The sequence below is a fragment of the Oxyura jamaicensis genome, chromosome 7 (genome assembly GCF_011077185.1).
Source record: "Oxyura jamaicensis isolate SHBP4307 breed ruddy duck chromosome 7, BPBGC_Ojam_1.0, whole genome shotgun sequence".
NCBI lineage: Eukaryota > Metazoa > Chordata > Aves > Anseriformes > Anatidae > Oxyura > Oxyura jamaicensis.
In genome coordinates, this window is record NC_048899.1 from 23,747,637 (window position 1) to 23,774,677 (window position 27,041).

Consider the following 27,041-nt stretch of genomic DNA (forward strand, 5'->3'; position numbering starts at 1 on the left):
GTATTTTTGCATTGTGTAGCACATGTTCACAATCCCTGCTGAAAGGCTGAAGTCTGGCATTTGTCACGGACAGCCGGAAGACACAGGTCTGGGCTGTCCCAGCAGTGGAGGCTAGGACCTTAAATACCGAGCGGTGCTGAACATCCCCTGGGAGATCCCGAGCGCCTTCTGGCTCTGGGTATGAAGCATGGAATTGTTTAGGTTGAAAGATCCCTTAGAGCATCATGTCCAACCATCACCTAACATGACAGTCTGCCACTAAACCATGTTGATAACATAAAAACAGGTCAAAGAAACTCTCAGCTTGGAGTTTTAGAAAGCAGGCATTCTTCAACTGCGGTGCCAGACACACAGGGGATCGCTCTTCCTAGTGTGCGTACCGAATTGTTCAAGCTTCAGGGGTTATATTCAATCAAAACATACATATTCGTTGGATTTCCAAGAAATAATTAACATTCACACTATTGCCCAGAACTCATTAAAACATTTAAATATCCATGAACATTTGTTTTTCCTGGTGGTCTTTTGGGTTCTTCTGGTGGTCGTCGCTAGTCTTCCTCGCTGTGTTCGCTGGTTGAGCCCAGTTCCTGTGCATGCTCAGGCCACCTCGTTCTTTTTTATCTTATTGTTTCAACTCAGGCATGCATACTAAGTGAAGTCATTTATGTATCTAAGGACACAGGTACACCATGAGTTCCTCACCTAATCTGTTCAGACACATCCTCCAGACCTGGGTCAGCTTAACCCCCTCATTCTGAGATACAGTTCTGTATGGTCTTACTGATAAAGCTGACTAATAAGTACAGTAGCACCAGAGATACAGAGTTTCTAAGCTTCCTTCTATCTAATTAAACATAGTAAAGGTTTGGCCGATATGTTCATAAAACATTTCAGATTTGGTTCTATTATTCTGTCAGCGAGAGATCCATGTGTCCTTCTGACTTGGTGTCAATGCTCTTAAGTGCCTCATCCACACATCTCTTAAATACCTCCAGGGACAGCGACTCCACCACATCCCTGGGCAGCTTGTTCCCATGCTTTACCACACTTTCCATGCAGAAGTTCCTCCCGATACCCAACAAAACTTCCCTGATGCAAACTGAGGCCGTTCCCCATTTCCTTGCAGCAGCCTGTCTTTCAAGTCTTTGTAAAGCAGAGCTATCTAACGTTGGACTCACAAGCCAGGAAGATGCTTTTTGGGAGGCTTCTGTGAGCTGTGTTGTGTGCTGCAGGATCACCTTTATTTCTGTCATACCGAGTTTCCATTCTTGATGGTCCCAGAGAGGGGCTTTCAGCACGACGGGTTGTGACAGGTCTGGAGCTGAGCTGAATCTGCCGAGAACACGTGGTGGTGGACCTGAAAGCTCAGGGGGGCCATCACTGCTCTCTGGGGGTGTGTGAGCTCCAAACCAAGTTTATCTATATTAGTCTAATTAGTACCTTGCTAGGTACCAGTGTGCACTTCTTCAGCCCTGCCCTCGGTACCATGGGTGAAAGTGGAGTGGGTTTTGCTGTCCTGAGGCAGGAACGGCTGAGGTTTGTGTGCAGCAGGACCCTGCTGGGGCTCACCAGAGGTGCAGCTGCGGCTGGGGCTCAGAGCTGTTGAAATGGAAGGAATTAATCTTCCCACTGAAGGCAGGTCGAAGGCATTGAAAGGAAAGACAAACAGAAGGGCAGGAGATAAGGGGCTGGAATAGCTGTGGTCATTAAAGCCAGGCCATTTCTGTGTGACAGATGAGCACAGATGCTAGTGACAAGCTGCAGGAAGCATTTTCCAGGTGCCTAAACCAAAGCTGTGTCTTGCCAGCAAATAGGACTGAGTGCCCAAATCCCTTTCTTGAAAACACCATCCCAAAAAGGCAAGAGGGGCTCTTGCAGGGCTTGGCATGGCTGGAGGTGTTTTCCAGCCTTTCTGGAGCCATAGCAGCTTGGCACAGTGGAGCACCAGCCATGGGCTGCTGCTGGGTGTCAGCAGGGCTGGATGTGTCCCCATCGCTTTTCCTCCAGCCTTAGGAAGTTGAGCAAATCAAGAAGAAAAGGGGCATTTATTTCCCTGTGTGAAGGAAGGGTGTGTGTGAATGAGCTTGCTCCTGTTTGCTGTGCACTGTTTGTTGAGCAGCGAGTGTGACACTTGCTGACTCCAGCACCCTGGGGTGCTCCGGGCTGCAGGGACGTGGCAGCTCCCCACTGTGTTGTTGCAGTCCCAGTTAACAACTGTATTTTCATGTGAATCAAGATCAAAGTGTGCTGATCATTTCCAGGTTCTGCTTTTCTTCCCTGTTTTCCTCCCTTCCCAGGCCCCTGGGGGTGCCCACCTTGCCTCCTGATATTTCCCATGCCGTTTCCCAGCTCCATCAGGCTTTTTCTCAGCCAGGTGTGCCTTGCAGCGGGACCAGGGGTAGCTGCAAAGCAAAGACACTATAGTGGAGGCTTTTAAGCTTTTCCTAATGCTTTCTCCCTCTCCCCACGTGATGCTGAGTTTCGGCTGGAGCTGGGCTGTAATGTGCACCATATGTAGGGCAGGAAGCCCCTCGGATGGGAAGGAATGCAAGGTCCCTGGCGTGACACTGCTCCCGAAGAGCAGGGGCCAGCTCCGAGGCTGGGCTTTGGGTTGAAACGAGCCTCTCCTCCCCATGCAAAGCACCGGGCTGGGTATGCCATTATGTGCAGAGCTGCCTTGGTGTGCAGGGTGACAGTGGCACAGGGTGTCCTAGCCAAGTAACTGGCGTGGGCTCAGAGCTGCTCTTCATTTTCTAGAAACGGACGACCCGAATGCCATCCTGTGTGCCTACCCAGTGAACAACTGCGTCATGAAGTTCACCTACTCGGAGCTCGCCAGTGGGAAGTCCAACCTCACCGTCCTCAAGGAGCCAGGTCTGCCCTCCTCTGCCTTCCTTGCATCAGCGCAGCCTGCCCTGCAAGAGGTGCTGGGCTGCTGCTAGCCCTGCTGGCTGCCAGAAAGCTGCTTTCATGGGCTGCATGCATGAGCTAAAAACCAGGGTGAAACCCAGAGCTAAATGCTCCCAACTTAGTAAAAAAGCCTTCTGACTGAGAGTGTCATGTGCAGGAAGCCCCCACCGGAGCTGTGGATTTCTGCATTTCCAAGCAGTAGCTCTGGTCCCAGCAGCTCAGGGTGTGTGCCCCTCCCCTGGGACAGCTGCAGTTTCCAGCATGGGCCCTATGTGCTGCTTCAATCACAGCAACACAGCTTCTCAAAGGAAACCCCCTGTGGCACTGCAGGAAGGGCCGGTGAGCACCCAGCAGTAGTTTCTTGTGCTCTGCTCTGCTCCTCTGAGACACAGGCCAGGGTGGGAAGTCTTGAGGGAAGCACATTTTAGTTCATGTAGGCTGCAGCCTGCCCTTAATTGAAAGACCAGCTGATTAGCTGACAGGTAATATGCTTAGTTAAAGCAACCAGTAATCACCTGTCTCCAGGTCAGAGTGGGCCAGGAGCCAAGTTGGGTTTTGCCAGAGGCGCCTTTGCCCTCTGTGTCCCACGTGGATTGCCCAGCTCGTCCCCCAACACTGTGTGACATCCCAGCCCTGGTGACGTCTGTGTGAACTGTGCTGCTGCCCTGCCCCCAGCCAGGAATAAATGCTCTTGAATGTAAAAATAAAAAATCCCTTCCGTTACAGCGAGGACTGTTGCTTTTTTTAACTCAGTCCCTGCTGCTTGCACTGCCCGAGGCCACTTGCTCAGTGGCTGCGCTCCAGGTCTTGACGTCCCCGTATCCTGGTCTCGATACACCTGCTGATTTCCTTCCCTCCCTCCCTTCCAGCATGCAGCTCAGCCCCCAGTGCTGTGACCATCGTGCTGGCCGTCATCGGCAGCGTGGTGCTGATCGGCACCATCCTGCTGGGGCTCTGGAAGCTGCTCGTCACCATTCATGACAGGCGGGAGTTCGACCGCTTCCAGAGCGAACGCTCCCGGGCGCGATACGAAATGGTGAGCCCTGGGGTGCTGCTGGGGCTCTGGGGGTGTCTCTTGGCATAGCTGGCAGCAAACAGCTCTGCAGCGATGGAGAAAAGAGATGCATGTGTGTACTGTGCTCTCTGGAAATTCAGGTGGCCAAGTCTACAAGGAAGCATTGTGGGGAGGCTTCCTGTCCAGGATGGGGCTGGTCAGCATTTGAGGGCGTCACTTTGTGTGTGTAGATGGGACAGACGGTGGGTCAAAGCCAAATGCAGTTATCTCTGAAGTAATTACAGCAGGAAAGGGAGGATGGAAGTGAAATTGTGGCTGTCCCATCCCTGGAAGCATTCAAGGCCAGGTTGGATGGGGCTTTGAGCAACATGGCCTAGTGTGAAGTGTCCCAGCCCACAGTCTGTACAGGTCCCTTCCAACCTCAACCATTCTGTAATCCTGTGAGATTACACACAGCTTTGCCATGACACAGGTTCTGCTCCTTACCTTTTCCCTTTGTTTATTTCTCCAAAGGCATCCAACCCCCTCTACCGAAAGCCCATTTCTACGCATAACGTGGAGTTTACGTTCAACAAGCTCAACAAGTCCTACAACGGTACGGTTGACTGATCAGGTCTTAGCACGTGGGACTGCTGTGGACAATTGCTTGACTGTATTTGCTGCTCCCGACTTGAAGATGGGATCGATCCTCTTCAGAGGAGGGAATGCCTTACAACAGGACTGGTCGATGACACAAGCCTGTTATTTGCACAGTGAGGAGAAGAGTAGCGTGCTACCTGGGGACACGCCGACGCCAAGGCAGGCTCGCCGCCTGTGCTTGTGGACTCCGAGCCACGTGAGGCTCCACAGCCCAGCTTTCTGGATATATTAAACCTGCCAACTAAGTGAACCAAGTGCCATATTGCAGCTTTAGACATATCCCATCCCACTAGAAAGGGTGACTAGGCCAAAATCAGGGGAACCCCACACCATTGAAAGTTGTTAGGGGGGAATTAGCTTAAAAAAAGAGGAGGGTGTTGAAAGCATTTGTATAAGAAATTAGGATACGAGAATTCTGCAGTCTTTAGGATTTTTTTTATATAAAAACAAAATAAAACTATTGTGCATACATGATGCTGTGAGCGGAGTTTGTCGTCTCCTTAATGAGCCCCACAGGGACAGACTGAGCTGGGGCGTGCTCCCGCAAGCACAATGACTGCTGCCTTATTTGTTTATCAGTAGCGCCTTATCAGTCCCAGCACGAGGACACGAACAGGAACCGGAGCCGCGGTGACGGCTGCAGAAGGTATGTTGGTTTAACACCGCGCTGTTGACCATGGGTGGGGACTGCCAGACATCGCTCACGCTCAGCACGGCTGCTCCATCAAGCAGCAGGAAGGCTGGGAGAAGCCGGAGGGAAATGGGAGTTTAGGCTGAGGAAATGTTCAACACCGACTCCTTGGGCTCTGCAAGTAGGCATCCAGCCTGGGTGGTTGCTAGCTCAGCATGCCAGCCACACGTCTGCCTCTGAGCATTTCACATCTGAGTTTTTAATGCAGAATAGAGCTGAGGGGTTCAGCCTCAGCTTCTGGCTGGACGGGGAGCTGGTTAAGACCCAGTGTTGTTATTTCAGAACTTAGGTTTTGTTTTTTCTCCTGAAACCGTTCCTCTGGAGCTAGGGTTTGCGTTACCCCAGATGACAGCTGCAGCTTTAAACCCACATGAGCTCTGCACTGGGACTTCAGCAGAAGGCAGGAGAGAGAAGCCAGAGCAATTGCTACTGCTTTTTATTTTTTTTGGCCTTTTTTTTTTTTTTCCTCTTCACTCTGAACAGATCATGCAATAGTCAGCTGAAGGAAGCTTGCCAGGGAAAAGCAAAAACAAATGGCGTTCATTGTTTTGACTTGTTTTTCTCATTGGAAAACAGCCATGGGCCCATCCTTCCGGATTTTTTTTTTTTAAATTATTATTTGTTTTTGCCTCTACAAACAGGAGCCCTTATTTGCTCAGTATAAACAGCTCTCCTTCAAGAAGTTTATGGTCCCCCTCCTCCGACCAGCAGCACTGAAGAAGCACAACAAACCACGCTAAAAATAGCTAGGGACAGGGATTAAGAACGCAGTAAGTTACACACTGTCAGCATCAGAATTGATCAGGTGGCCTTAAAAACCAAACCAAAACAGTGCTCTGTCTTCACACTTCATTTTTTAATTCAGCATTGGGATGGTCACTGAATCCAACCTAGCGAGGGCAGTTTGAGGCAGCAGAAATGCAGAGGGTAGGGAACGAGGCTGGCACAAGAGCAGAGCTGCCTGGGGCGCAACAAGGCTGTGCACCACTGGCCACGTCGTGCCCAGAGCCAGGACACAGCAGGTGCAGGGGCTTCTCCCGGCACTTTCTCAAGAAGTAAGAAAGGTCTGAGCACAGCAAAGGGGCAGCAGCAGCTGCTGTCGCAGTGGCAAGCTGGCTTCAGCAGCCAGCAATGGCACAGAAGTGCTCTTCAGGGGAAGCTAATGCTAACTGCACATTTCCTACACGGTGTTTTAACGCGAGGCAATGAGGGCAGGTTAAGGTGATTCGCCTTGCTGCATATTGAATCCCTGGGAATAGTGCTGCCACCTGGGAAGGGCTATCCAGGAAAAAGTCTGGTTTTACCACCATTAGGCTGCCTAGTGCTGCTTTGACAAATTTCACTGCTAACACAAAGTTAAAAAAAAAAATATTGCATCCAAAAGGAAAAAACATCCTAAGTAGGCCAGATTGCTTGTTACAGATCAAGTTTTAGCTCGGTTCACTTGCAAGGTTCACAGGCAAGGAAAGGGAGAGCAGGAAGGAAAACGGTGGGAAAGGCAGGGCAGGAACTTTCTACACCAGCTTTGCCACCCAGAGCAGCAAATGCTGAGAATACAGCTCCGCTGCCTTTATTTTGTGAGGGACCAAGCAGTTTAAAAACAAAAGAAAATCATTTGCTTTCTTCCTTTGCATTTGGAAAGGAAAGGCGCAGCCAGTACCCACCTTTCCAGCATTTCTTTTGCAGATTACTTCAAGCTGCGGCATTTCCTAGCACCTTAGTTTGGTGCTGAGAGAACAGTCAATGATGGCAGCTCCAGCAAGCTGAAGTTTGACCTTGCTAGGGGGTTAACTTGGGTAGGAAGGGTGGAAAGAAGAAAAGGAAGGGACCTGGAGATGCGATGACAAGCTTTGCTTCTTTCCTTGCTCATGGGGTTGAGGGGGAAATCAGCTGTAAAACAAACTGCTCCGAAGAGTTGCCAGGGTATATAATGTGGAGAGCAAGTGGAAGATGGGAGTCTGTCCCATGGCACCCTTCTGAGAAAGTGCAGAATAACACCAGCAAGAAGGAAACAGGACCAGTTGCTGTCAGGGACAAGCAAGCAGCTGCCTGCTCCCTGGCTGGCAGCGCTGGGGCAGAGAAGCACCACGGGCAAGCCCCTGCATCCTACAGGGATGTCTGATACCATGTCTGGGTGGAGGAAGGATTCAGCCTGTAGGTCAGGCTTGTCTTTTACCAAAAAATATCAGAAGGTACCAGAGAAGCTTCATACAAATGAATAATCGATTGCATGTTTTTAATTTTTATGGTCTCTCCCTCCACGTTTAGCTTCTACTTAAGGCTGCATCTAGAAATAAAGGAAGCGATGCTAAGAGTGAGAAGCTTTACTTTTCCGTAAGCAGATCTGCCTGTACCCTTGGCAAGGTTAGTGCCAAGCTCTGTCATAGGAATGGTGTATTTCAGTCAGCAGCCATTTATCTGTGTCCCTAAACACACGCAGCCTGACCACAGCTAGCATTCCTGAATGAAAGCTAAAGCAGAAGACATGAGCAGGTCACATGGTGATGGAAAATGTCAACGCTTGTCTGGCCAACTTGGAACCCAGATGCCATTGCAACATCAGCTCCGCATTTCCAAAGCCACAGCTGGAGGCTACTGCTGCACAGCCCTGGGACCGGGGGCTCCCCTGCTGTCTCATCAACGTGTTTTCCCATTTCTGGGAGTGCTGTTGTGTCACACCTTGGGAAAAGTCAAGGTTAAGCACAGCCTTCATTGCTTTGTTAATGTGGAGATTCCCTGCAGCCTGGGATGTGCGGAAGCCACGTGTGAGACATGCCCTCCCAGCAGCCTCCTTACCCTGTACAATGATGCAGTAAGAAGGTACTCAACAGCTGGAGGCTAAGCCCAAGCTTTTCAACATGGACGCCTCATACTTCTGCACATATTTTACCTTGCATCTCTCCAGTCGCACAGAAAGCAAAAGAGCATATTGAGGAGAGTGTCACTAAGATGTCTGGCAGGAAATACCAAGGCAAGATAACTAACTACATGTGCAACCCTGCAGCATCTCCTGGCCTGGGTTCCGGCATCATTCCCTTATCTGAGCATACTTTACACTGGAATTAAGCTCACTGTTGTTCCTCTTTCTCTTCACTGTCCATCTGCAAAAAAAGAAAAGAAAAAACACAAATACAAGGGAGGTTTTGATTTCATCCTGCCCCTTTCTCTGTTCCCATTATCAGTGGTGTCGTCCTCTGGTCCCAGCACAACAGAAACTTCTCCATTCCGCTCCACGACACCTCTCAGCAGAGCAGAAATGATCAGCTGCAGAGAACGCTGCAGAATTTCCCCAGCTGAACAGTCCGATTTGTTAAAGTGTCTCTTGTATAGCTACTATTATTTCTACAGGGGTAGATCAAAAGTGACTGCACTGCTTATCTTCTGCTCCTGCAATACCTATTTGACCTACGCACAGCCTATGGCCATACAGTTACACTTATCTGAGGCTATACTTTTCACCATTGGCTCAGGAAACTGTGCTCTAAGCAAGAACTTCACAGCTACATCCTTGCTGGGGCTTCCTCCTGTTCTCTGCATTGGCCAACCTCCACATGTAACCCTGCATTTTCACAGCCTGACTGTGGACAGCATGAGATTATGCATGACACGGGTCATGCAGAAATGGAGAATCAAGAACGAGGACAAAGTCGACCCAGACAGGCAGGCAGGGTCACTGCTTTCAGCCCGCAGGAACCGGTCAAAAGACAGAGAAAAACCCGAAGCCTAAGCAGGCACCAAACTGACTTTTAATTTGTTGCGGAGTTCAAACATGAAGCTCTACTTGTCACTGTGATACAGACCAACCAAGACCTAGCGGAGTGATTACAAACAAGATGTCCAGCCCTGTCTAGTCTGCAGTTCAATTAAAAGTCTTCCAAAACAGACCATTTCCCTGAGTCAGTGACCTCCAAAACTCAGAAATGGAAACAAACTTCCTCTGGGTATTTCACATTCCTTCAGTCCTAACTGTTTCCTAAATGCAATGTTTGTGCCACTTGCTAAGAACCCACAGCAACAGGCTTTCCAAGTACATTTAAGGGGAAGTGATTCAGTTATTTTTTTTTCTGGATTTAGGTCTCCAATAACTTTTTATGGAATAGTTTACGGAAACAATAACATGACCTGTCAACTATTGGCTACTAAAGCAATGTTAACACTGTTATGCACAAGTACATTTAAGGATAAAAATTTGATCGTGGGTTTATCAAGATTTTTGCAAGAATTTTAAGTTTGAGGAAAGCACTGTACTTAAGCAGCTATCCTGAATAAAGTACCCACGCTGCTTCTCCTTGCACAACACTCCCTGTTCTAGGCAGAGATGCCCACAACAAAAAGATACAATGAACATTACACAAAAATGTGTGTGCTACGTAACAATTCCCTCATGATTCCAGATCAGGCTGATCTCTCACGCAGTCCCCAGTGACTTGCTCAGAAATACCAGCAAGTCGGCCACCTTCCTGGTGCAAGCATTGACATCACTTGACCACAGCCTTGCTCATTATGAAAAGGGCAATATCTTTTCATTCCGCTACAAAGGATCCTCCAGAGTGAATTAAGGACAGCAAGTTCAGATAAATGCTTACTTGACAGATAATATAGATCACGTGACAACCAACAAAGTCAAACACAGCCTTATGCCTCTATAAGAGGCTCTGATCAGAGCAGAGAATGAACTGCAAGACTTCCAGATTCATATATTATAATGCAAATTAGTTTTGTAAATTGTGACCTAGTTCCCATGTTAGAAACAGTTGGGACCAACAGCAGGAACTATGCTATGAATGTGAGCAGCGGAGGCAAGCAAGGAAATTAACATTTGTTCTTAATTTGAAATGGATTTTTAATCACTTTCAGGTGCCTCAAAAAAAAAGGCACACATGCTTGTTTACTATAGTCATCCTGACACAAGAATGCATGTAGGAGGTAACGTGGTTTTGTTTTGCTAATTGAAATGTTTGTGATGCTGGTGTCAAATGAAGCACTGGAATACAACTCTTTCCGTGACTTACTCAGTGCACAACGCAGGACTGAGAAATAGTTTTCCAATCTGTTGCTCAGAACTTGTTTCATAAAGAAAATAAGTTGCAACTACCTTCTAAAAGTAACAAGGTATTAGATCACATCCATCTCTCCAAATTCAGCGGCTATTTTTTCCACTAGAGGCCTGAATAACTAGCTCTCAGATCTTCCTCATGGTTTTAGCTGCATAAATTTCAGACGCATACTTCACAGTTAGTGGAAAATACTGAACTCACCAAGTTCTGCTTGTGCTCTAACAGTGACCCTACTAAAACATGCAGTGCTGAAACCAAATCTGAGGCAGCTAACTCGTAAACTCTACTGCTTTAAGTTACGGCATCACAAGGGGGTAAGTTGCTGAAAACCAGGTAACTTTTCATCTTAAGCGTATCTCGAGTTGGTATCACAATGGAAACCGTCAGCTATAGAAGGGCTAGGGCATCAACTATCCTGAAACATAGAGCCTCGGCTCCACCTGGTGGACAAAGCAGTTTTCTGCAAAGCAGTTTAAGTGAGAAAGCCTTGCTTCTGCTACATGCCACAAGGATATTCGGTAATTAATGAGACACAGCAAACAAATCTCCGAACCTACATTCACTTTAAAGGACTGAAATGTCTAAGTTGACGCAAAATATCCTGACTCACAGGCTATTGCAGGGCAGCTCACAATAGACAACACACTCATCAAGTTCCAGTGGTGAAAGCTGGCCATGAGAACCTTCATCCTTCCTATGTGTGGAGAACTCCATCTAAACATGGTACATAACAAGAAGCTTGAACCAAACAGCAGCCCCAAGGGAAAACAAAACATACATAGGGAAAATTCTAATACTCCTTCCACAGTAACACATTTATAAACCCTGTAAGAAGCCTTCATCAAGCACAGGAGGAAGATTTCCAAGGAACATGAAACGCAAAAGGTAAGGTCATTACCCTCCACCTACCCAGGCAGGTGGGAAGCTTTTCAGTTGCATGTTTCTTAAGTCTGACTGCGTGCACAGCACAAGGTCACAAATACAAGCATACCATAGACCCTCAAATCCAAGCCCATTTCCCTTCTTCCTAGGCACTCTGCATACATTAATCCAACTGCCAACATGCACAAATTCTCCATTTGAATTTCAGCATAACCCTAATCTCCTGAAAGGCTGGGAAAAGTGTCGAGTATTAAATCCAAAAAACAAAAATCTCACTGCCTATAATTATTCCTAGCCTACAGACAGATGTATTTAAAAAATAATCCAGCTTTCTTAGTGTACTTTGCACCAACAAAGAAACATCAGTAGTCTAGAACCATACCACCATGCATCTGCATTCTTCATGTTTTCATGTTAGCAATGAAAATTCAAGCTGATTTCCACCTGGAAAATACTGGATTGATTTAAGATGATTCCATCCTATCATATTTGATATTTCAACTTAACCTTTCTTCACAATGCCAAGGCATGGAAAGTAATTCCTGGAAGTATTGCAAAAATATTTTCATAAATCAAGCAACAGAGAGTACGTACGTATTTGTTTCTCATTAGAGCAATCAGCAATTCCACCATAATTAAATGCACAACAGCTGGGAGCTATAAAGACTCTTGTCAGAGCAGACTACAAGAGCCATCAGCAGTGATTTCTAAAGTCACAAAAACCAGTAGAATGACTTATTTTTGTAATGCCCTGGCTCTGAAAATAAACAGTGTTTCACACTGCCACAGAAAAAAAAGACTTACAGATCCAATTACATGAAAATAGTAACAAACTTATTTATTAGAGAACATATTATTCAATTTCACAGTGTAGGATCAAGACTTGATACTTGCTGCTTGGAAATTGTAGAGTTGAGCAATCCTGTGAGAGCTGCAGGTGAAGTGAATAGCAAAATACTGACCCACAGCCAGAGGAATTTAAGGGTGAGGAGGATAAGCAAGAGCAACAACAGCAAGGCAAATATCCTTGGAGTGTTCTCATTCAACATTTCTCAGCAGAGGAAATTATTAAGACTAAAAAATGAACATCAGATTTTGGTTTCCTATGTTCAACAACTGAAAATATTGAAAAACAACCATGGCAGGTACAGCTTTGTCTGTATGTATGCAATCAAAATGTAATTTAGCCAGCAACAGATTTTTTTTCCAAAAGGGCCCAGTATTCTGCTGGCTGAAGTGTCAATGTATTTCAGTAGGAGTCTCATGATGATTACAACTCCATGAGCTCTGCTTGTCGACTCGGGAAGTGACCTGCATCCCATCTCACACATGAACACCAAGCCTGCTTGTGTAGCTCTCCCAAGCTGCCTTCCTGTACTTCTCTGCTTCTTGAAGGCGGTCTGAAGCGGACAAGATGCCTCGTCCCACGATAATGATGTCTGAACCTCTTTCACTAATAACTTCCTTGGGGCTTAGGTACTTCTGTCCAAGATTATCACCTGAAACAGACACACCATTTTTTTTAGTTTGTGCAGAATTATGCCTTCTAAAAACTTTCAAAGAGATGTTGGAACAGCAAACAGGCCTGTTGTTTCAGCTCTCACCCTAATAATCCATCACGTACCTCCAACTAATGAACACCTACTGATTGCTGTGGCAGTATGCTCTGCTCCTGTACTTGACATAAGTCTTGCTCAGGCTTATGAGCCACAGCAGGCCTCAATGTGATTGCTCCTCAAACGAGACAGCTCGTTAACAACGGAGCCTCAGGCAGACCTCTATACCATGAAATCTCTCATGGAAAATAATGAAGGAATCTGAGCTTGACTACAAATCAATCACTTTATTAGACAAATAACGGTACTTCATCTCTTTCCTCTGTATAATCAAAGGAGAAGTCATCCTGACACCATTCCTGTTATTTATAGTGTGGTAAAGCCTGATGCTACCTCTCTCCCCTTTATACCTGTTGTTTATGCCATATAGGCACCAGACAATCAGCCCTCCTCTCTAGTTGTATCCAGCCCCTGTGGTGTAACTAATTGACAAGGACACGATTAAATGCTAAGGGCAGGGGCTCTGTCCAACCCAAATAAAAAAAAAAAAATGGCAAAAAGACTTGTATCCTGGAAAATTACTGAACAAAAGACAACAGCCTCACAATCCTATAAATAGTAATCCCAAGCAAGAACTTAGATACTGATTAACTGCTGTTAAAAAAAAAAAAAATTAACCTTGCTGTTAAAATCATTACGTTCTGTATTATAAAAAATATAAACCTCGTTATTTGCTATAAAGGTATATAAAAAATCCTTAACTGCCTCTGTGTGAGAGTTTTATAAAATCTAATTCCACAACAATGACACAGGTTAAATTTGATGTGTGGTCAGAACATGATTTACTAATTCCAATAGAACTGATGCTCAAAGAAGCACTGGTCTTGCACTTACTCCATTTACAAACAGACTATAAATACTTCAGAAGTTACCTCCAGCTTGCAGCTGTACCCCTGGAGTTAAGTGAAGAAATTCTGGTTTCTTACTAACTCTAGATCCAGATATGAATCCAAAAACAAAATCAGAGTTTTCTTCAGCCATCTGTACCTGAAAAAGACCAATAAACAGTTTCAAGTGATATACCTAAAATCAAGCTTGCCCACTAATCTGTTTCTGATGCATGAATTGACACATTAAGGTGTGCAGAGCAGGGAAATGAAACACTAGGGTGTTTCTAGCAAGTTCTTGCTTTACCAATATAAAGCCACCCAGAACTGACTAATCCCTCATTGATCTTGCTTTGCTTACGGACAGGAATGAAAAAGTTACATTTGCTTCTAAGTTCTAAATGATACACGTAATGAACTTACACTGATTAGAATTTTATTGCTAATTAAAAAAAAAAGGTGGCAAGTGGCAAACCTGGCACGTTCACTAGAGCTCACAGTGTGAACGACAACCACCTCACACCAGCAGCCCACAGATGAAACCTTTAAGTGCTACACTGTCAGATTCCCGTGTCTCCACAGAAAGAGAGCCTATAATAAATAGAACTGGAGAGACTTTTGGAAGCATAGATGTAAGCAGCACACAAAACCTCCCTTGTCAGAACACTTTATGAGCTGTTAACCTGAAACAAAAGTGCCTACTCACTGCAGCTTCTGTGTATTTGCCAGTTGCAAGCGACCCTTGGGAACTCATCTCAGCAATGAGAAGGCAGCCTCGCTGCAGAGGAAGGCCTACTTCCTTCAGACCCTTCACAACTCCAGGACCTGGAACCACGTGAGCATTAACTATGTCTGACCAGGATGCTATTTTGAACATGCCACCTGAGAAGAGAGATAGAAAGACACAGGCAAAGTGAAATTAGTCATTAGAAATGTATTAAACAAGAAACATGAATTAAACAAAGCAAGCAGAACACCGAATCATTCACGTTAAGACTTTTTACTACTGAAGCTTAACAGTTACAAGAGCAGTTTTATGACATTCCTGACAGCTGCACAACCACAAAGCATCATCTCTCAGTTTTATATTACAGAAGCACTTGCCTTTACTATTCCTTAAGACATTCAGAGTGAGCTACAATTCTGCTGTCACAGGTGCAACAGTATTCTGATCATCTGCAGCTGCAGTAACAAATGAAAGTCCTAACAAGCATGCAAGCATAGCAGGCTGCTTTATAAGCCCCGCTGCATTACTTGTGGCAAACAGCTATTCAGAAGTACTTACTGAGCACAAGCATAGATTCGTTAAAAGATTTAGGTTTCGGAAGGGACCTCTGGAGGTCATGCCCTCTCAGCAGGGCTAACTTCAAAACTAATCAGGTTGCTCATGAGTTTTCTCCAAGGTCAGAGATCCCCCAGTCTCTCCTGACAGCCTGTTCCACTGCTGCAGTTACACAGACTGGCAGCAAAGGTATTGTAAAGCAAGGCAGATGATAATCACCTTCATACTGATGTTTCACTGTGTTTCCAATGTCCGCAAATTTCCTGTCTTCAAAAACCAAGAACTCGTATTGATCTGCAAGTGCTCTCAACTCCTTTACTACTTCCTGGGTGAAATCATTCAGGATATCTATGTGAGTCTTTAGGATACAAATGCTGGGGCCCAGGCTGGCAGCTAACTGCAGCAGCTCTTTGGATCCTGTGACATCAGCGGAAAGGCACAAGTTGGTTTGCTTCTTTTCCATAAGCGTGAGAAGCCTGGCTGCAATGGGATGCACCCCGGGCAGCTCAGCACGAGCCCCGAAGCTCAGCTCTTTACAAATTCTTTTCACAGGAGCGGGACCATTCTGAGCCACTGGCTCAAACACATTTCCCCGAATGAAATTCTTCACCTTCTCAACCATCTCAACGTCCACTTCTCCCTGCTGCTGGAGAATATCTAACAGCCCAGACAACGTGCATACAGAGTGCAGACGAATTCCACGTTCTTCTAACCTGGCCTTCCCACCCTGCTCCCTGTCCAACAACACTACAGCATCTGTGACTTTCAATCCTTCCTTCTGAAGAACTTCTGCAGTTTCCAGTACACTAGATCCACTTGTTACCACATCTTCAATGATTAAGCATGTTTCTCCTGGATTAATGGTGCCTTCCACCAGCCGCTTAGTACCTTTAAAATAAGAGACACACACTTAACTAAATGAACAAGGTTTAAGAGACCACAGAACGCACAGAAGTATCAAGATTTTAACCTGATACGTTAAAGATCGTACCTATTTTGCATACAAGCATTTGTTGCAGTAAAAAATTGCATCAGACTTCAAGAAAATAGCAATTTCATGCTCACTGTCAGTATGTAATTTCTTTAGTTAGCACCTGATACCAGGCATCACACTTCTTAGCACAGCTCAGTAACTGACTTGTAACTCAGTTCATAAAGACCGTAAAAAAAAGTTGGTGAAGGGGATAAACATATTTTGTATGTTTCATTAACAAACCTGACATATTATTAGCTGCACGTGTTTAAATAATCTTTCTGCAGGTTGACTACAGAAATTCAGGTTTAGTATTACTATGAATTGAACCTTCAAAACACCAACATTTTCTCCTGTAACTTAAAAGTCTTTAAACTAAAAGTTACTTTAAATGTCTTTGAAGTAACAAAGCTATTGCTCCTCAACATATTTTCTATTTTTCACAGGCATTATTCTATGCTTAATATGTCTGTTGTTAGAACAATTAGGAGGAGTAAACCCCCCAAATGCCTTTGCCATAATGAACAATAGGCACAAGTCCATGAAAGGCGTCCCAGGGGGCAACAACAAAGGCTGCCTAGCTTTCCCAGGAAGCAGCGAGCAGCGGGTGAACATTACACAGACTCTGGTGCTTCAACCATGACTGTCTCACAAGTTAAGTACAGCTCTGCAATCTGTGTGACACCGGAGCCCTTGTACCAGGCCGTTAATTGCTGTTACAATCAACTAGTCCTTCACAAGAAGGAACAGCAACAGTTGTTGCCTAGCACATTGGCTAATGTTTAGCTTTGAAGAACATCCTAACTGAACGCTGTTGGAAGAGGATAGCTCTTGGAAGAGGATAGCGCTTATCACACAAATAAACCCATTTGACAGAGCATGTTAATGCTTCAGTTTCCCTCTCCCACACACACCCCTCATTCCTTTTCTACCAAACTAAAATAAAATTGCTCACTGTGTAGAGAACTGACTGCTTCTCACCTGGTACACCTTGCCCACTGATTACAGGGCTACAGGATATGAAAGAAAAAGGGCTTGAAGAGACAAAACAACAAAGATTCCTCTTGGAGTCGATATGCAGGAAGTTCTGTTTGGGGGTAAGACATGGCACTGGTCTCAGCACATTAGAAACTACAGCAACTGTTTCTGTAACAGTTTCAGTAACCCACAGTAATGGTGCCAAAGGAAAAAAAAAAAAAAAACACACCATGGAAACGAAGAAGCAGCTTGTGAGCTTCCAGACCTACTACAGCAGGATTTGAGCTGCAGGCTAATGAGAGACCAGCTGGGAGAACCTGATGCTGTGGGAGGTATGTTTCAGGGGAAAATGCACAGCTATTTGCATTGAAGTGGTAGTCTTAAACTGAAACAGGGATGCACGTTAGAGAAGAACCTTAAAAATATAGTTATTTCACAAACCAGCCAACAAGTAAAGACAAATTCATCATGTGAAAGTTTTACCGTGGTCTTTCGCTTCCTTCCTCCGTATAAGCATGGGAACCTGCTTTTCTGAGCAGATAATTGTGGCCAGTGGCAGTGCCGTGTAGGGAACGCCACACACACAGTCATACTCAAGACCGGCATCTTTTGCTGTTTGGAACAGAAGATCTGCAACCTGAAAAATACGTGTATGTTAGGTGTCAGACTGGAAAGACCACTCCTCAACAAGTACACCACCAATGGAAGGGAAGGCACAAAAAGCTCTCTCCATGCTATTATTTGATAGCTGCAAGCTGCCTAACACATATAAAGCAACTCCAGCGGTTTCCCCATAGCATAGCATCACTGCTGTGAGTGCTGCTGCTGTGAGTGATGCTCGGGGCTCTCCACACCCTTTTTTTCTGGTTACTTACCACAAGTTTCCCCGCTTTGAAGCGAGCAGAGTGACAAAGCAATGCCTCAAACGCCCCAGGTGCCACCACAGGGCAGGACCGCCAGACCTCCGATAAGACAGCATCCCCCCTCCTCCTTCCTCCTCCTCTTCCTCACGGGATCTCGGAATGTTAGGGATTGGAAGGGACCTTGAAAGACCATCGAGTCTAATCTCCTCCCTTCTCTTCCTCCTCCTTCCTTTTCCTTTCTCCCCCTCTTCCTTCCTTCCTCCTCCTCCTCCTCCTCCTCTCCCTCCTCCTCCTCCTCCTCCTCCTCCTCTCCCTCCTCATCCTGCCAGCGCACCAGGGACCCCCCTCAGGCTTCCCCCCCCGGGGCCGGCACCTGTCGGAGGAGGCCTGGGTGCGAGACGAGGCCTCGCAGGTCCACGTAGACGGGCGAGGCGATGCCGCTCTTCAGCACGAAGCTGCCGAAGCGCAGCGCGCCCGCCGCCAGCAGCGCCGCCGCCACGCCGCCCGCCGCCATCTGCCCGGCCTCCCGAGATGGCGGGCGCGGCGTCAGGCGGGGCGGCTGCGCATGCGCAACTAACTCTGTGTCTCTCTCCCCCCTCCCCCCCGGGTCCCTCGGGTCGGGCCCGAACGGTCCGGGAGCGATTGGTTCCTCCCGTTAAAAATAAAATGAAATAAAATTGGGAAATGAGACGGAGCCGCTTGTTCTCCCAACAACCGAGTTTTAATCCAAAATAGAGAACAGCCCAGAAAACGTGTCGCTAGCACAGTCCGTTTATAGGAAAGGTGCACAGTCCAAGCACGAGGGCATTGCAGCCATGGCGGCGGTGCCAGCCCGTACCAAGAGGCCGACTTCACGAATGGCGTGTGGGCAGTCGTGTGCCCCAGAGCCACATGGCGCTTCGGGCAGGCCAGCGGCGAGCCGAAATTAAGGCTGTGGAAGTACTTTGCACCTTGAAACCGCTGTGTTGCTGGCCATGCAGCTGCCCCCTAGCTCCAGTTGGTTGCAGCGGTGGGCAGGCGTTGCGTTTTGCCCTTAGCGAACAAGGCTGACACTTTTTTTTTTTTTTTTTTAAAAAAAAAAAAATTATTTTTTTGCCCGTTCTGTCACATTTGCCTTCCAAAAGTCACCAGCAAACAGGTCTCGGTGACAGAGATTGGTAGGAAGAGAAGAGCACCAGGAGGTGGACGTGGCGGTGCCGTATGGCTTGCGCAGAGGCCAGCTCGTCTGTCCCGGCCGCCACGGTCACGGCCAACGCGTGGCGGTGACACTCGGTGTGACATGTCCCAGCACCAGGCCCAGCACTTGATGGCACTGTGCAACCAGCCTGGTGGCACGGGGCCAGGCCTCGTGTCCCTGGAAAGCACCATTTTCTAATGGAGTGAGGACAAACAAGCAGGGAAATAGATCCAGGCCCTGTGTTAGGGGGGGATCTGCTGCTGCATGGAAAGGAACAGGAACAAAAGCAGCTTGTTAGCCCCTGTGCGCGTTAATTATCTGCCAGACTTGTATATACAGGCTAGCCTTAACATTTCTCTCTGGAGTTTACATTATCCCAGGTCACCTGACGCAGCCCTCTCATTGCAACGGTATTAAAATACGGTTGTATATAGCCAAGTCACACTGTGCTGTTCTGCGTTGAGCCTTCGTCTGTGGCATTTCTAACAAGGGCCTCATGGCATCTTCAGAAATGCTGGGCACCAAAACCTGGGAAGGTCAGCTGAGGGCGCAGGCTTTCTCTCAGCATTATCGTAGGTTAAAAGTAAAAGTGATTTTAAAGATGAATGTTAATGAAAAAAGAATAAAGCCATTTAAAATAAAAAGGTGATGGGACTAAGCAAGACTTGTTGGTACAATTAGGACAAGAGAAGTGTTGCAAATGCAGACTCGGGATTGCGTTAGGGCTTTCAAGCCTAAGACCCCTGGTGCTGTGTGTGTGTCAACCTGCCCCACTGTGCCCGCAGGACTTGCTGCTTGGTAGCTCACCCAGGACATGAATTTGGATTCCTGTGGCAGTGCAGGAGACTGCAGGCAGTGGCTGCCTGCCTGGAGTGCTGCTCTGCACCAAGTTGGTGCAGCCAAAGCGCTGGTGTTGCTGCTGGTTGTAGTGGCTGGGGTGGCTACCAGCACTGCACATGATGCTGCCCTCTGCAAAGGCCCTGAGCTTCTCGAGGGGTCAGCTACTCCCTGCAGAGGGTGGCAAAAGCTGAAAAAGTCCTTGGGAGTGCAATATTTGAATGCTTCCTCTGTATTTATCAGATGGCAGCGTTTCACGTCAACCTGACATGAATGGCGATTCAGGCAAAAAAATATAATGTTTGAGATAAAATGCAAGGTTTATAATCAGACATATCTGGAAGTACCAACAGGTCTGAGTTTTCCTGAATGTGCTGTAAGAAAAGCAGTGCCCAGGAAGAGAAGCTATCTAACACGAACATGGGAAAAGCAGCACCAAAAATGAAAGCAACCCCATAACACTCAAAATCTTCAGAGCTCAGCAGCTCCAGCTTTCCCTTCAAGAGGAATCTCTTTTTTGAATATGAGCACCAGAACCACATGAGCATGATGTATCCTCTTTCAGCTTTTTTATTCTTTCTGCTATTTGATAGCAATTGGAGACTTAAGTGTTCCTTTAATCAATCCAGCTTTTTCCCCCTATATGCCCAAAGTGCCTGCTTTCACAGTTTGAGATGTGAATGCAGGACGCAGGAAAATAAAATGATAAATAACTCCAGATTTCCTGTGATACATGAGAATTTGTTTGTATTAATGCCAAGCAGAAAGACTGCGGCTTAAACTGTACCCACGGGCCTAATAAAAGCTGTGGGTTTTATAAACCGCACTTCCATAAACATTTTCTTAAGGGCAGCACGATCACAGCACAAAGAGCCAGCTTCGACAAATAGGAAGAAGCACAAACAGTCCTGCAGTGAGAAGTACCTGCGGCTGGTGCTAATTAAAGACACCCCTTGATGACTGCTGCCTGAAGTTTTGGTTGCTAAGAAATCATGTACTTCACACTCTTGCTCAGAAAGAGAGTCTGTTCTTTGTCTATGAGGTGCGGCTGAGTTGCTCAGAAAATTATCTGCTGCACCACATAGGGAAACTGAAGCTTAGCCCTCTGTGAACACTCAAGCCTTTCCACAACTTCCCCCAGTATTAGATCTCTCCATCACTCACACAGCCCTGTACACTGCCTCTGACTGCAGCTCCCAGATCTCAAGGTCTGCTCTTGTGTTGCGTGCACGCAGCACTGAACATCGTGATTTGCTGTGCCTGGTAGACCAAGCACAAAGAGAAGTGCCGGGTCTCCTACCTGCCATGAAACTGAGCTTGGAAGTGGATCAGAAGAAGGGCTAGCAGAGCCCTGAGAGGGTGCAGCACTTGCAGAGAATCTCTGTCACCTGCTGGCAGAGCCAGCTTTTGCTCCTGCAGAGATGTTGCAGGCTCACAGTGCAGTTACTTAGATGGCAAGTTGAATTTGGCTCTTGCCCTTACGAGATATCTCAAGAGAGCCTCTGCTGAGTACACATGGCCAGAGCAAGCCCTTTTCGTTAGGAAAACCTTTGGTAACAACTGAAGATTTCCTACTTCAGGCAAAGCAGTGGCACTCAGCACCAAGGCGATGTACTCACGTGCCAGGGTTAAAAAAATTCTCTGATCATCAGCCTGGAAGGCTGTAGGGTTTTCTGGTGCTGCAGCAGGATGGGGAAGCACCAGCCAGGGAGGTGGTTCCCCTTCCAGTCCTGCTGCTAGAGAGAGGAAGACTTGGCCAGCCTACAAACTGCTGATCTGTCACTGCAGACTCTGTGCTGCTTGTACTAAGGCTGGCTCTGTCACTGTAACATCAATGTGATGATGTTGCAACTTGGCTTGCAAGAGAGAAATGTTTTAATTGTAGATATTTTTTATTTTATTACAAATTAGGCTTTGGACATAAAAATATCCTCACGAATGCTTTGGTGATGAGGTGCTAACGGCAGCTGAGGGATATTTACAAGCTTGGAAATGAAACAAATGACATACTTTAAACACTGAAAACTATTTTTGAGCTGTAAGCACAAGGATGGACTCATCACTTACCAACTGCACTTTGAAAGGCTTTAGATGGACTTTGGGCCAAGCAATTCTGAAGCTAGAAATGGAACAGGATCCTTTATATATATATATATATATGTATATATGATACAATATATGTATACTGAAAACCTGTGATAGAAAAAATTGTCTTCGTCAATCGTTTAGTTTACAGATACTGCAAAAATTGGACACATCCTTTTCTCAATGCACAGGTTTCGCAAAATATTTCTGTACAGTGTATATAAAATGCTTTTAAAAAAAACATATTGTAGTCCCATTGTGCTTCATCAGAAACAGCTGTGTGCTCCAATGAAATCATTGCCTTAATCATAGCTCCAAAAGGTACTGTATGTTGACTTGACAAAGCAGAAAGCCCAAGGGTTAACACAGAATTTTATTCTGAGCACTACCATGTAACGAGAGTGTACCTAAGCCACGCCACCACACAAGCTGATCCAACAAGACCTGATCTTGCATGTCCCATGCAGGCAAAGTCCCCACTGAAATCATGGGAGACCTGGGTGTACAGGGTGTGCAAAATCCATCTGTTAACCTGGAGCAGGCTTGCAGTGACCTCAGCAAGAGCTGAATTCAGTGCAGTCCTGCAGCACACTCTCAGGTCGGCCTAGACTTACTCCTCCACATGCTATCCTACTCCTAATTTCTCAGACGCTTTGAAATCAGTTCAGCAAGATCAAGAGGATTTCTCGTAAGGCTGCCTCCCAAAGATTAAGGCAACTGCAGTTTTGGCTCTTGTTTCCAGTTGGTGTTTGCTGCCTGCAGCCCTGTGGAGATGCTTCCAGGAGGAGCCTGCAGGGGAGGGGAGCAGGTACCTGTCACCATTACCCTGTTTGCTTTGGTTCTGAGTAACTGGGCAAGGACTGTGGCCTCCAGACAGATTTGTACCCCTCAAATGCCAACGCCAAATACAGAAGTATGTACAGAAGATCTTTGTGCCTGCTCGCTCCCTGTGCTGTGCCTCAGGACCAGCAGTGTCTTGTCCCAGGGAGCCAGGCATTACGTTCCTGGGTTCAGCCTGCTCATCAGGAAACTCTTGACGCTGGGGACGGGGTGCACGTCGTACTGGTGTCTGCGGCGCTCGATGAAGGAAGCCAAGCGGGAGGTATCCAGAGGGATTTTGGAATAGCTGCCGTTGTGTGGTTGCAGCCATGGATGCTGTAAACACGTGGCTGCTGTTGGCCTTCTCCTGAAGTCTTCCTGGAGGATAACGTTGATGAAATCCCTGGCGGCATGGCTCACGTCGGAGAAGTACTCAGGTGGGAAGCTGAAATCTACTCTGCACACATTGATACATGTCTCCTCTTTGCTTTCATCCAGGAAGGGAGAGACACCGCTCAACATGACATAGGTGAGAACCCCGATGCTCCAGATGTCTGTGCTCAGGGAGACGGGAAGACCTTGGATAACTTCAGGAGCTGCGAACTCTGGGTTTCCAAGGAGGTGGTGGACGTGATAATGACCTGTGATTTGGACCGCATCTTCCAAATCAATGATCTTGACACGAGGTACCGGGATTCTTAAATCAATGAGCAGATTTTCTGGCTGTGGAAAAGAGAATAACAAAAATTTAATTATGCTCTAGTTCTGCAAACAAAAGGTGTAGTCTTTATTCTAGATACACCCCTATCCAAATATTTAGCTTTGTGTTTTAGGTTGAAGAACTGATCAAAAATCACATTTTATCAGGTATGTATGACATAAAGAGCAGGAGAGTTACTGACAAGGAACCAGGTCAGCTCCTGTATACCCTGCTGTTAATTTGGATCAACACTGAAGCTGCAATGACAGCATCCTTGTTTTGCACCAGCGCAACACAGTGTGATTTTGTACTTAGTCCCAAATACTTGCAATTTATTTTTCTCAAAATAATCTCTACAGATTAAGAGCACTGACAGATGTAATTTTGAGACAAGCTAGCACACCTCTAATTGAGTTATTCAGATTCCACTTGTTTATGTGACACCTGGATAACATAAATGCATGAGAGAAATATTCTCTGTAAAGCAAATATTAAACTTTTTGCCCACTACCTCTCTAGAGTCACTTTTCCATGCATTTTTCCTATAGCTCCTCATGCTCATGCACATACATATACAACTCAAAATCTACTACACTACCGTTCAAACCTCTCCACTTGCTCTTCTGTTGTGCAACAACAAAATTAGCACAATCTTGAGACGATCTTGGGACAAGACAGTCCATAGCTAGGTCTATTGTCACTAGCAATGCATCTCCCTCTTCCCACTCAGCAACAGAAGGTACTTTATTTAGCATGCCTCATTCAGTAGAACTGTAAATAGGTCACAGAAAATTGGCTTCCCACCTTGTTTTTGGGAGGTATCTTATGATCAAATAAAGAACTCAGTGCAGTTTCTTATCTACAAGTGATGTCTGTTTTTTGACAAGTTCTATAAATACAGCAGAAAATACAAGCACTCTTACTGAAAGAAAACAGGATAATATAGCCTTTTGGGACTAATGCTCACATAAGATATTTCACAAAAGGGATCTTTTAATATATATATATATTTTTGTAGTAGCAGTGGTAGGCAGCAGATGAATGAAAACACCACTTCATCTGACGTGCCTGGGGGCTGCAGGGCTGAGACGAGACCTCCATGGAGCTGGATTGTCCTCGATACAAGACAGTCAGATCCATCTCTCATTCTCCATTTTTAAATTCCATTTAAGTCTTCAAATAAATTATAGATTACCTAATACCCCCGGCAACCTGAATCAAAGCTGCAGACCACAAAGCCCAGAGCACTTGATCATAACTTCAGTCACCAGTTCTCTGCCATCCCAGATCACTGGGATGTTGGTGAGGACGGCAGCACAATGCTGAATCCAGGACAGCACAGTGCCTCCTGCCACGTGTGCTAACACAGGGAGGAATGAGCTGTGCTAGTCTCACGGGGCATGACATTAGAGACTGCAGCTTGTTCTTCCTCGCTTAGGAGCTACTGACATCTCACTCCTGCCCTTCTCCTTCATTAAATCCCTCTTCCAGAAAGCCCTTGAGAACAAACCAATCAATCAAGGACAAAGTGCATCTCTGAGCTGAAGGAAGAAAGAGACCTCATGCTGCAGGTCTTAAGTCCTTTATCTGGCCAATAGGTCTGAAAAGTAGCACTTGTCCATTCAGCGATCATCCCTCGGGGCACAGACTGCACCTCCTCGCTGTCAGTACAGCTGGGAACTGTCTGTACCGGGGCACTGAGTAACAGAACCATTTTCTTCTGTTCTTACCTTTATGTCTAAATGGGCCACTCGGCAATTGTGAAGATACTGCAAGGCTTCCATTGTGTCTCTTATGTAGAAAGCTACCTTCTCCTCCATGAGTTCATCGTGGTTCATTAGGTAATCTAAGAGACGACCGTCATCCATCCTGCAAGCAAATCAAACCCCACATGTGAAAGATCACACAGCATCTCCAGGAACAGCTAATATTTGAACACAAAATTGCAACGGAAACTTTGTGACCTAAAAATAGAGGAAACCAAAAAGAGAGATCTGATATTTAATGGTATCTCAAGATACTGCAGGCTGTGGAAGTGGTAGAATGATTAATCCTCAATTGCTAAATCCAGTCCTAAAAAATTTAGCAACAGTCTCAAAGTAAAGTAATGTGCTTAAGGATGTATTCAATAGTCAGAGGAGATTCCTTTGAAAACAGATCCACTTAATTATTTGGCTTAGTCTATTTATTTACAGAGAGGATTGCATAATGCAGAAAGAATCAGTGGCATTTTCAGCTGGTAATATATTCTGTGGGAACATAAAAGTTTTCCACCTAGTTTTATTTATGTGTATAAATAAATAAGCAAAGAGCCCAAATATACTTTTTTGGGTACTCTGTAACAAAGAAGCATTTTGGATTTTGGTTGCTATGTTTCCTTAGAGGGACAAGCATAGTCTCTGTGCAGCTTTTTTCACCAAAAACTATTAGAGCAATGTAGGCTCCAATCCAGCTGAAGCACGTTTACTCACATATAAACAGTGGACAAAACTGCCCAAATAAATTTCACCCTATTCAGTGTGACAGAATAACTGCTGATACAGTTATCCAGGCCTCACCAGAGTAGAAAGCAGTTTTATTTGTTGTACCCCTGAATCTTATTTACTGTAAAAATAAGGCAGCAGAAAGTCAGCAGAAAATGGCTATTTCATTTGATGTCACAATCAATAAAAAACAGATGACAAAGTCTTTGCCCTGCTGAAGTGAGGGTGAGTTTTATCCTTGGCTTTAAATAGTGCTGTGATTCCTATCTGGATACTTCAATTGAAGCTCCGTGTACTTACAGCTCCAAAACTAGGATGTAAGAAGTCGGAGACTCATAGGTATCATGGATAGTGATGTACTGAGGATGCTGTAAGTGCTGTAACAGAGCTGCTTCATGTGCTGCTTGCTCTTTCTTTTTCATTTTTTTACTAATGAATTTTACAGCAACGTCTTTCCTGGTAGCTTTGTGAACACATTTCTTTACTATGGAGAATCGTCCCCTGGAAAAAAAAAATCAGAATAATGAATGGGACAACTGAATAAATCATGCTCACCTTTCAGTGCAATAACAGACTGATTTTCAAAGTGTTAATTGATTTAGTACATTAACATTTCACAGAGAATCACACTTAACTAGTCGATCATAACCTTTTTCCAGCAAGAACCCCTGTCTCTTACCCTGGCTGTTTGGATTCTTTGGGGATTAGCAAGCTCCGACAGCAAACAGCCACTTTGTTTCTTGCAGCCCAACTGATGTCCTCTAACAATCTCCCCTGGGTTCAATTTGCTGCTGCTTTTACAGGTTCTGCCTTCTTGTTCCTAAACATGGCTCTCCCCTCCCCAGTTGCTTAAATAATGAGCCCGAACTTAGACAACAAAAAGAAAACCTTTGTTAAATAATCGCTAAGCAATCATTTTGTCTTGCAGTTTCAGGCATATGGCGAGAAATTAGGAGCAAACAGCTGGCACGAGGGCATTTAGGAAAGTCATACAGACCAGTGCCTAGCACCATTCCTGGAAGCAAGAGTACTTGATGAAGCCATGTACTGCACTTGGCCTCTTGGTAACACATACGCTCTCCTTTCCACAGAACCAGGCAGGCTCCTACCCTTTCAGCCCCAGATGCACTCATCGCTGACCTCTGGGATAAGACGTGACCACATGAACATCAACCTGCGTTGTTTTGTGCCAGCTGTCTGCACAAGG

General features: G+C 45.8%; 3 protein-coding genes across 15 annotated transcripts in view; 1 reads left to right on the forward strand and 2 right to left on the reverse strand.

Annotated features, from left to right (window-relative positions):
- The window catches only part of ITGB5 (integrin subunit beta 5), a 47,579-nt gene extending 42,541 nt beyond the window's left edge, over positions 1 to 5,038 (forward strand). For both annotated transcript variants that reach the window (XM_035331605.1, XM_035331606.1), the window contains exons 13-15: positions 2,758 to 2,874; positions 3,780 to 3,946; positions 4,439 to 5,038. In XM_035331605.1, coding sequence (XP_035187496.1) covers positions 2,758 to 2,874; positions 3,780 to 3,946; positions 4,439 to 4,534 — 380 coding nt within the window. In that variant the 3' untranslated portion in view covers positions 4,535 to 5,038. The remainder of the gene's footprint in view (positions 1 to 2,757; positions 2,875 to 3,779; positions 3,947 to 4,438) is intronic.
- A 6,968-nt stretch (positions 5,039 to 12,006) lies between these two features.
- On the reverse strand, positions 12,007 to 18,306 carry UMPS (uridine monophosphate synthetase). 2 transcript variants are annotated; one of them, XM_035331511.1, is made up of 6 exons: positions 18,107 to 18,306; positions 17,354 to 17,507; positions 15,139 to 15,807; positions 14,344 to 14,519; positions 13,683 to 13,797; positions 12,007 to 12,693 (listed from the first exon to the last, which is right to left on the reverse strand). In XM_035331511.1, exons 1-6 carry the CDS (start codon positions 18,245 to 18,247, stop codon positions 12,518 to 12,520), a joined length of 1,431 nt encoding a protein of 476 aa, XP_035187402.1. In that variant the 5' UTR covers positions 18,248 to 18,306; the 3' UTR covers positions 12,007 to 12,517. The 2 variants fall into 2 exon arrangements, with proteins under 2 accessions (XP_035187402.1, XP_035187403.1); XM_035331512.1 differs by lacking the exon at positions 18,107 to 18,306 and adding an exon at positions 17,746 to 17,892.
- Positions 18,307 to 18,435: 129 nt separating this feature from the next.
- The window catches only part of KALRN (kalirin RhoGEF kinase), a 497,542-nt gene continuing 488,936 nt past the window's right edge, over positions 18,436 to 27,041 (reverse strand). For all 11 annotated transcript variants that reach the window (XM_035331506.1, XM_035331495.1, XM_035331496.1 and 8 more), the window contains 3 exons: positions 26,135 to 26,335; positions 25,082 to 25,220; positions 18,436 to 23,374 (listed from right to left, as the gene is read on the reverse strand). In XM_035331506.1, coding sequence (XP_035187397.1) covers positions 22,829 to 23,374; positions 25,082 to 25,220; positions 26,135 to 26,335 — 886 coding nt within the window. In that variant the 3' untranslated portion in view covers positions 18,436 to 22,828. The remainder of the gene's footprint in view (positions 23,375 to 25,081; positions 25,221 to 26,134; positions 26,336 to 27,041) is intronic.